Source organism: Lepidothrix coronata, unplaced genomic scaffold (assembly GCF_001604755.1).
Source record: "Lepidothrix coronata isolate B3197 unplaced genomic scaffold, Lepidothrix_coronata-1.0 Scaffold73, whole genome shotgun sequence".
NCBI classification, from domain to species: domain Eukaryota; kingdom Metazoa; phylum Chordata; class Aves; order Passeriformes; family Pipridae; genus Lepidothrix; species Lepidothrix coronata.
Genome location: NW_016690253.1, coordinates 2,627,163 through 2,635,978, shown reverse-complemented (window position 1 = coordinate 2,635,978; position 8,816 = coordinate 2,627,163). Strand labels below are relative to the sequence as shown.

General features: G+C 40.2%; 1 protein-coding gene across 1 annotated transcript in view; it reads right to left on the bottom strand.

Annotated features, from left to right (window-relative positions):
* Window positions 1-8,816, bottom strand: part of CENPI (centromere protein I) — a 17,054-nt gene that overhangs the window by 4,070 nt on the left and 4,168 nt on the right. The window contains exons 2-16 of the mRNA XM_017819127.1: window positions 8,469-8,587; window positions 7,164-7,271; window positions 5,956-6,004; window positions 5,593-5,639; window positions 4,849-4,938; window positions 4,286-4,414; window positions 3,878-4,033; window positions 3,496-3,616; window positions 3,200-3,288; window positions 2,770-2,887; window positions 2,606-2,670; window positions 2,050-2,135; window positions 1,499-1,634; window positions 1,188-1,312; window positions 9-57 (exon numbers count right to left, since the gene is read on the bottom strand). Coding sequence (XP_017674616.1) covers window positions 9-57; window positions 1,188-1,312; window positions 1,499-1,634; window positions 2,050-2,135; window positions 2,606-2,670; window positions 2,770-2,887; window positions 3,200-3,288; window positions 3,496-3,616; window positions 3,878-4,033; window positions 4,286-4,414; window positions 4,849-4,938; window positions 5,593-5,639; window positions 5,956-6,004; window positions 7,164-7,271; window positions 8,469-8,587 — 1,487 coding nt within the window. The remainder of the gene's footprint in view (window positions 1-8; window positions 58-1,187; window positions 1,313-1,498; window positions 1,635-2,049; window positions 2,136-2,605; window positions 2,671-2,769; window positions 2,888-3,199; window positions 3,289-3,495; window positions 3,617-3,877; window positions 4,034-4,285; window positions 4,415-4,848; window positions 4,939-5,592; window positions 5,640-5,955; window positions 6,005-7,163; window positions 7,272-8,468; window positions 8,588-8,816) is intronic.

Sequence of the window (8,816 nt, the reverse complement as noted above, 5' to 3'; positions counted from 1 at the left end):
TACAATACCTTTTTACTCTCCTCATTTTCTTTTGCAGCCACCAAGTTGGTTCGATACCTAAAAAAAAAAAAAAAAAAAACCCAAAAAAAAAAAAAAAACCCAAACAAAATAAACATAAGAGAAAGTTGGGAGCCTGTAAATTTTTACATGCCTCTATTCAAAAAAGCTGGAGGAACGTATTAAGAAAACTTATTCCTGCCACAAGAGAGATCAAACTTTATTGATAAAAAAAAGAGAAACATGAAAAAGAATTCAAAGGGACTTTATCAGTTGGCATAGGCCCACTCTTTCTAGGTAGAGTAGGGACACATCTGATAATATTAATCTCTTAAATGATTCAGACATGACTGGTTTCCCTGGGACAGTCACTTTCATAAAGGCAACATGCAAGAATGGACATTCAGCCTTAAAATCAGCAGAAAAACTCAGTGTGTTTTTAAGAAGGCAGACTTTCATTCACTGAGCAAAGAAACAGAAGCCACTGGAAGTAATGCAACTTGACAGTTGTTCTATATAATAAGCACTAGCTCCTCTTATTTCCTCAAGACCATCCTGTCATGTTAATTACCCTGCAGATTCCTTAGAGAAAAAGCCACATGGAAAGCCCTGCACCAGCTGTCAGCTATTGGCTACTCTTCTCCTCAGATGCAGCCACTGGAAGTAACAAGGCCACGAACCACAGCCTTGGTGGATCCTGCAGAGCATTAAACAGTGCTGTCTTTGGACTTGCCAGCAGCACAAGGCAGTCCCAAATTGCCACAGAGTCTGGAGGTGGCAGAAGTGGTTCCTACTCAGCACATGACAGAATTTGTAAGGAAAAGCTCAAGTTTAGTGGTCAAAGCATAGGAGTAAGAAGTTGTAGTTACTACTTGTGATTCCAGCTGGCTGGCTTAAGTTCTCTGAAAACAATATGGGAACTTCTTCCTCTCCACATATCAAAGATACAGAAATAATTCTGGGAAAGAAGTCAGAATCCTGCTATTTTGGGCAACAGACTGGAAAAAAAAAAGAATAGTAACTACAGCTATAAAATCCTGAATCATGAAAGCTGGGCACGAGCAGAACTTTCACCTTTGCCTTGCATCGTAAGAAAAAGTAGATTTCAGATTTTACACTAAAGTAATTTCATTCCCAGAAGATTGAAAGAGAAGACAAGGAGACCCTGCAGCCCACAGTTGCTGTAGTACCTGTACATGATGTAGCAGAGCTGATTCAAGGTGACAGAATCCATGCTGAGCAGTGCTGGGTAGAAAACCCCAGCAGGAGGCAATATCAACAAAGGCAGGTTGTACTTCAGGTACATGTCACACACCTGCAGGAATGAAGCACATCTGGGCTGATTGTTACTGCCAAAGTAACGGTTATTTGGACTATTCTTGCTTTTAACCACAAAGTTCTGTAAACTATAATGAGGAAGATGTTTTTATGCTCTAGGTTAAAAAAATACAAACAGCCTTGGAGAATTTCAAAAGAAAGCCAAAATGATTGAGATACACACAGTCTCATAGAAATCCAGGATGAAGAAGAGCAATAACGTGGAATTCTTTTCCAAACGCAGTCCAACAGTAGACAGCCGTCCAACAAAGTGGATCAGGTCAGCCACCACGGTCACTAGTCCAGAAAGGGTGGTATTCCTGCAGCAATGACACAGCACAACATTAGTACTACACCTCCTCGCAAAGGGCAACAGGGAAAAGTAGTGAAAAGAAACTGAAGTTTGTGCTTTTGCCCCACCCAACACTCAGCAACAGACACTTGTTCTTCAATACAGCCAGTAACATTGTTATCAACACCATTACAAACATGAACCAGCCGTCAGCCTTAGGAGGATTTTGAATTCTGGGCATTTCAACTTTCAGCGTCAACAGAAGTACTTTTAAAGACAAAGAACAAGACTGACAAGGCAGCTTACAATATAGCAGAATCATAACAGTGTTATTAACCTTCTAGCTGGTCTTCATGCTGGGTCATAGAGCTAGAATATATATCTAAATGCACTGGTGAGCAATGCAAACAACATGGTTTGCATTTTTTTTATGACAAACTTACAAAGAATGAAACTCTGGATCCATATCAATCACATTGCAATTTAGCCAGTTCTCCAGCAGCTCCTTCAGGCTCTCAAGGACACTGCACTGCAAGAGGCAAAAAGAAATCAGGCTGATAACAATTTATGTAAGCAAGTAGTACTAAACAAAAAACACCTTGAGAACTGACATATACAAGGAAAGGTACCAAGAATTTCTCAGGACCAACAGGAGCAGTGAGATAATTGCACATCCCCTAGAACTGAATGTATGTGTTACAGAGCTTTTCCTGGAGAATGCAAGTTTCAAATACCGAGTTAAAATTACAATAAAAGAAACAATTATCTTGTGTACAGTCAGTTCTTTTTATTTCCAATGTCCCAGTCAAAAAAGAAGATATCTTTAAGGCACTCATACTCCTAAAGAAGTTAAGTTGTAAGTATATATTTTACCCTCATTTGGACACAGACTTCCCCAAAAGAACTTTCCTATACAATCCCTTAGTCTGCTACACCCAACACAAGTGCAGAGAGCAGTATCAACCAGAAGTAAACAGCCATTGTATTCACTCAAATTACCTTGAAGTAAAGGGATGATGTGAAAAAGAGCTGTGCCAGGGGACCATAGACATATGACTTAATTTCTGAAACAAATGAGAAAGCAGTATGATACTGGTGAACAAATTCTATCCCCCGAGATATCCCCGGTGTCCAACCTCACCCAAAGGATCTGCAACACATACCAGGGGAACTGCTGAGGGGGATCCAACTCACAAGTTTGAGGATTTCTGGTCGGCAGCTGGAGCCATCCCAGAGAGGAAGGCTCTTATAGAGGAACTCTTCACAGGCAGGAAATCCCTCCTACAAAGCAGAAGAGGAACATTCAGAAACTCACCTCATATGCCTGCCCCTTGCCATGCTCACTTCACCCTGAAGGAAAAAAAGAGTCTGACACCTCCTTCCTGCCATACAATTTGCCAGGACATCCAAATTATCATTCTCAAATTATTTTTCCTGCAGAAAACAAGGCCATTTCCAGAATATTGACTTTCCATGGGCATAGGTATTTTTATTACTTGAGACACTGTCACTCCTCAGGACACTGGTAAGTCCCAGAAGTTCTTTAAGGGAAGACTTTGTGAAACCCTTAGTTTCCACAAAACATGCACTTACCTGCAAAAAACATTCTGCCTTGTAGATAGTTTCCAGGAAGCTCTTGAATTCTGTTTCATTTGTGTTATCAACCACACACCAGGTACATTCTAAACAGGAGAGAATATTGTATTGGAATACAAGCACAGCAAGAAAAAACATAAAGAGAAACCAATTTCGGTTCTCTTCCAGTATTTGCTTTAACATCATATGATTGTCACTACAAATCTGAATAGCAAAGTACCATTACTAAAAAATGAGAGCCCTCAGACATCCTTTACCTCCCTAGCATGGCAGGATAATACTGAGTTTCCTACCTTCCTGGAGCATCTGGCCCATCCAATAGTAGAGCCTCAGGTAAATAGATTCATCTCTGACACAATTCATGTAGTGAAGTAATAAAGGGTTTGTTAGCACTGAACCCATCTGGGAAGGAAACTGCAAGAGAAATCAAAGAAAAGAATAGAATTATTCAGTACTTAAACCAGTAAACTGCCAGAGAATCTCCTTCTATCAGAGCTGTCCAATCCTTTTACCAGTAACAAGACCATCTCCAGAACTCATCACCCTCAGTTGGGTCAGATGCTGTGTTAGAACCAGGTAGCCCACACATCATTCACACATAAACAAGGAGTAAAGGAATATCCTTTGATCTCTCAAAACATTCATTCAGCTTTTCAAGACCTTCTTGAAGCTCACCTCTAGACGGTGGATATTTTGTAGGAGCTGAGGAAAGGTCTGCAGCTGCTCCACTGGAAAAGTCTCATCTGTACTGAACAAATCACTGTACTTTTCCGTGCCCACTTCTGAATTCCTTGCACTGCTCGCAGGTAGAACCAACTGAGTATTCCATTTCTGTAGAAAATGCATAGCAATGACTCTGCTTCCAATGCAATTGAGTGCACTCATGAACAGTGTTCCCAGAAAGACCCTGTTTTACAAAAAAACGTATCCAGGCTTTCATTATAGTGGGAATGCTGCATTTCTGAATAGGTACTCCACCTTTCCCAGCGCTGAAATAAAGCCAGACTCCCATTATTTACCAATATTCATAATGAAAAATGCTGCTTGGCACCTTCTAGGGTCTACCTTAGGCCCATAACATACCCTCTTTCGTGACTGAGGTTGAGCTGTGCCTAAAAACACTGCCTGGGTCAGGGGAGTGCTTCCCTGGTTTCTTTGCCTTACTGCATTCATTGCTGCTTTCCATGGGCCTTCTGAACTCTTGAAGTAAGTCTGGAAACAGAAATCAGACATCTGTGCAAGAAGCCAAACTAAGACAAAGCAACAGAAAGATCAGTTTCTATTCTGATAAACAGCATCACAGTGATGTAGAGACAACCTCCTTGACAGATTTTCACAGCACAGAACTCTTATCACTCTTCAGTTTCATCACATTTTGACTACAGTTCAACTGTAGTGGGCTTTTATTTCCTTCTGAAATTATGTTCTTTTTCAAAAGGGATAAAACACTTCTGTCTTATAATCTTCATTCAAATCAATCATCAATTCATAGATTAAATCTCAAGTATACATTATACTAATTTTAATCATTGAAGAGGAAATAGAATTCATCTTCACCACTAAATCATGCTCTAGTTTAAATGCAAAGCTCAGTACAAACACTATCATAAGTACTGGTTCCAAATAGACTAAATCTAATTCCTTACCTTTGTTTTTGTGGGAAGAGTTATGGTCACCAGTTCTGGACAGAAGAGTTTGTAAAGTGATAGTAGAGCCTGCAGGTGAGGCTGCATTCCCTGTCAAATAGCAGAACAAGAGGGAAAATGTGGGGTATGTTTTTTATACAGAAACTCAATACTGTATTTTAGAAGCAAAAAAACCCAGTGATGAGTAAAAGCTAAATTTCTAGAGCTACATATCAGTGAGTAAGCACAGATGAATAACTGAAAGAACAGAAACTGTGTCAATGAAACACCATAGGAAGGGGATTGAAGAAAGAGCATAACTAAAAAAAAAGTAATTTAGCAATCAAAACTATGAAAAATAGTCTTTCTGCTGTCTAAAAAACATGTTACAGCACGTTTTTTCTTACAAAAAAGAGCAAGACCCTCTACAATCTTATATTTTTCAGTCATTTTTTATACCACTTGCAAAAGGAAGATGAATACAAAATTAAGGACTGCAATAGATAAATGAAGCTGCCCTTTGCTTCAGAGATTTCAGCACACCTGGCTCTAAAACAAAGAGCTTTGTGCATATCATTGCAAGAGTTCACAAAACACACGTGAAAATTAGGGATGCACATGCAAGAGAGACGAGCTTTGATGTTACAAAGACTACAACCTACAATTCCAAGTCCAGTCACTCTTCTCCATCCTGTAAGGGTATTAGTCTTACAAAGTGCATTATTAACCACAGTTCAAACTCTGCAAGAATTGAAATAAACTCACCATTTTTGCTTGGAGGTCAAGCAGTCTCCTAACCCGAAAAGGCTTGACTGGAAATACAATCAATAATATAGAGAATTTAAAAAACACTGTATCAGACATCTGAGCAAAAATGCAGTATCACTTTTATCATGAAGTCATGACAAAGCAAACAGAACCAATCACTCTTATTTCTAGGCTAACAGACAGGTTTCTAGTTCAGAAAGTGTTACACAAATTTTTGCCTGAACTATCACTCGTGCTTCCTTGCCTTAAAAGCACTATATTGGCTTACCAGTGCAGTGGCTGCATTGGAAGAAAAGGCAGTACCAGCAAACAGAATCAGAAACAAAATGGAATTCCAGCTCTTATAGCTGAGAGACTCACCATTTTCTTTCCTGGTCAGCAGGTAGAGCACGTGGCAGACGTAGGGGCACTGCAAGACAAAGGCAGCAATGAACCCTCCTGCTGCTGGAGGACACACAGAAACCACACAGGCTTCACAGGACACTGTTGTGTCACTCCACTGGCTGCCTCAAGCCATCCCTGCAGCCCCCCCAGGGCAGAGCACACCTCACTTCCCTTAGGAAGCAGCCTGGTTTTTCCAGTCTCTTATGTCCCTTTCATTTCGAAACTTTATCTGGCAGTAACCAAGCTATTCAACAAGCTTGGATGGTGTCTTTTGGAAGATGGTCTAGAAATTTCAGGAGTCAGAGGTAAAAGTACAATGATACTTTCAAAAAGAAAGGCACCTTTGAACCAACATACTGTTTTAGAGCTTCTATTTACAGCTGAGGCTGTAAAAGAGCTTTAAATTAGTTTCACACCAACTCTTGGTGAACTTCTCAACTGACCCATCATGCCTCAAAATGCTATTTTAAATCGTAGGAACTTGAATCCAGTTTTATGAAAAGATTATAACTAAAGTTAATCTAAACCCATTAACAACTTTACAAACCATATAACTCAGAATTTGGGGAACTTAACCACAAAATATCCTAAACTGAAAGAATATTAACAATTTCATATCTAACATGACTGCCAAGATCATTTCAATATGCACTGAATCCAAACATTTCAAAATTCCAGTACCTGGATTTTACAGTTGCCACATAGCAGAAATTTCCTGAATGCTTGTTCTCATTTAAGTTACATTTCAACTCCATTAAATAGAACATCACCCTTAAATAAACACTGCTCTAAAAGTTTGTTTTTTTTTTCTTTTTGCCCAAGGTATACAAGCCAGTTTCTTCCCAGGAGCAGGAGACTTTACCTGCTGTTGTCTGACAATCCCACAGACTGCAGTACCACAGTTAATCTTGGGAATTTAGACAGAATATATCCCCAACCTCTGTGTGACACAGAATAGCAATTCTTGTTTAAACAGTCAGACCACAGCAACCCTACAGTACTTCCCTGTTTAGGGATCTAAATTACCCAGCAACCTTATAATGCAAATGAAAAAAAAAAAAAAAGAGAAAAGTTCTAGCCATTAGAAAATTCTCTCTAAAAAACCAGACTAATTCCAGCATTAATACACTAATGAACACTTGGTTTTATTTTGTCAATTCCATATGTTCTTCATCTCTCCTTACCAGCTTCTCATCTTGCAGGAAGGAGAAGAAGAAACCATAGAGGGCATTAACTTGTTCCTTGCGATCAATGAAGTCAAACACTGTGATCAGCCACCTTAAAAAAAGCAACTGCAGGCAGGAAAAAAGCCATTATTACCTTAAGTGATGGGCAAAAGCAAAGAAAAGTAGTCAGTAGCCAACTCCAGAGACACAATCAGTAAGGATACAAACCACTCACAAGGACAACCAGGGAGTTTCAGAAGAACAACAGCTCAGAGATAATTCAGCTGTGGAAGAAAGCCTGCCAAGGGTGTCCTCTTGCAGCCCTCCTGGGAAACAGGCACACTCCAACACCTTGCTGAAGTGCCTGTACACCAATGCATGAAGTATGGGAAACAAACACTTCTGAATATGTGTTGTCCCCTCACCAAGGAGTGGATTGAGGTGCTGGAAAGCATCCAAAGCAGAGCAACAAAGCTGGGGAAGGGTCTGGAGCACAAATCTTAAGAGGAGCAGCTGAGGGAGCTGGGGGAGCTCAACCTGGAGAAAAGGGAGCTCAGGGATGACCTCATTGCACTCTACAACACCCTGGAAGGAGGCTGAAGTGAGGTAGGAGTCAGTCTCTTCTCCCAAGCAACAAGTGATAGGACAAGAAGAAACAGCATCAAGTTGTGCCAGGGGAGGCTTAGACTGGGTATTAGGAAAAATTTCCACACCAAAAGGGTGGCCAAGCACTGGCACAGGATACCAAAGGAAGTGGTTGAACTACCATCCCTAGAGGTATTTAAAAGATGTTCAGGTGTGGCACTTAGGACCACGGTTTCACGGTGGACTTGGCAACACATGGTTGGACTCTATGGTCTTAAAAATCTTTTCTAACCTCAATGATTTTACGATGGAAATAAATTCTGTGGTTCTATGATGTAAACCTTTGAGCAGACTATGTGAACACCAAAACAAACTTTTGCTAACATTAAGCCACGTTGTCATGACCAAAGTACACATAACCTAAGGGATACCTTGCTGAAGTTGAAGAATGCCTCACACAGCAGTACTTCACAGAAATGGTGGTGGAGAAACCATTCCTGAGGACTTCACAGACTCAAGCCAAGCAGGAACTGTGCAACTTTCCACTCACACTTATAAAATGCTTCTTGGTTCCTGCTGCTGTTCCAGCAATGGGTGTCTCTGCCATTCTTGGTGAATGACAGTATATTGTGTAAGACCATGTACGTTAAACCCTCGGGATTTTTGCTCCCTGAAAATAACCTGGTCTTATCATTCCTGTGCAGAAGCAATAACTATTGTCAGCACTTACTAAGTTACCTGGATGCTGCCTGAGGATTTGTTGGTACAGAGCCAAGACACAGCTGTAACCACAGAATTTTCTGGTATTACTGAGGCTGGGATCAGGCTCTTCAATAAACGAGTATTCACTCTGTCAGCTGAAAAACAAACAGTTTCAAATAAGATGGTGCTCCTGTACCAAGTTCCTAGATGTGGTTTTGCAGCTTAGGTCAAAATTCCCTCTGGACAAAATTATTCAGAGCTTCATTGCTCAAAGTAACAGTGTACAAGAACCTGCTAAGGATTTACCAATACCTCAAAAAATTATGAGAAATATTTCTCCCAGCTTAAAAAAAAAAAAAAAAAAAAAAATATCGAGTATTTTAG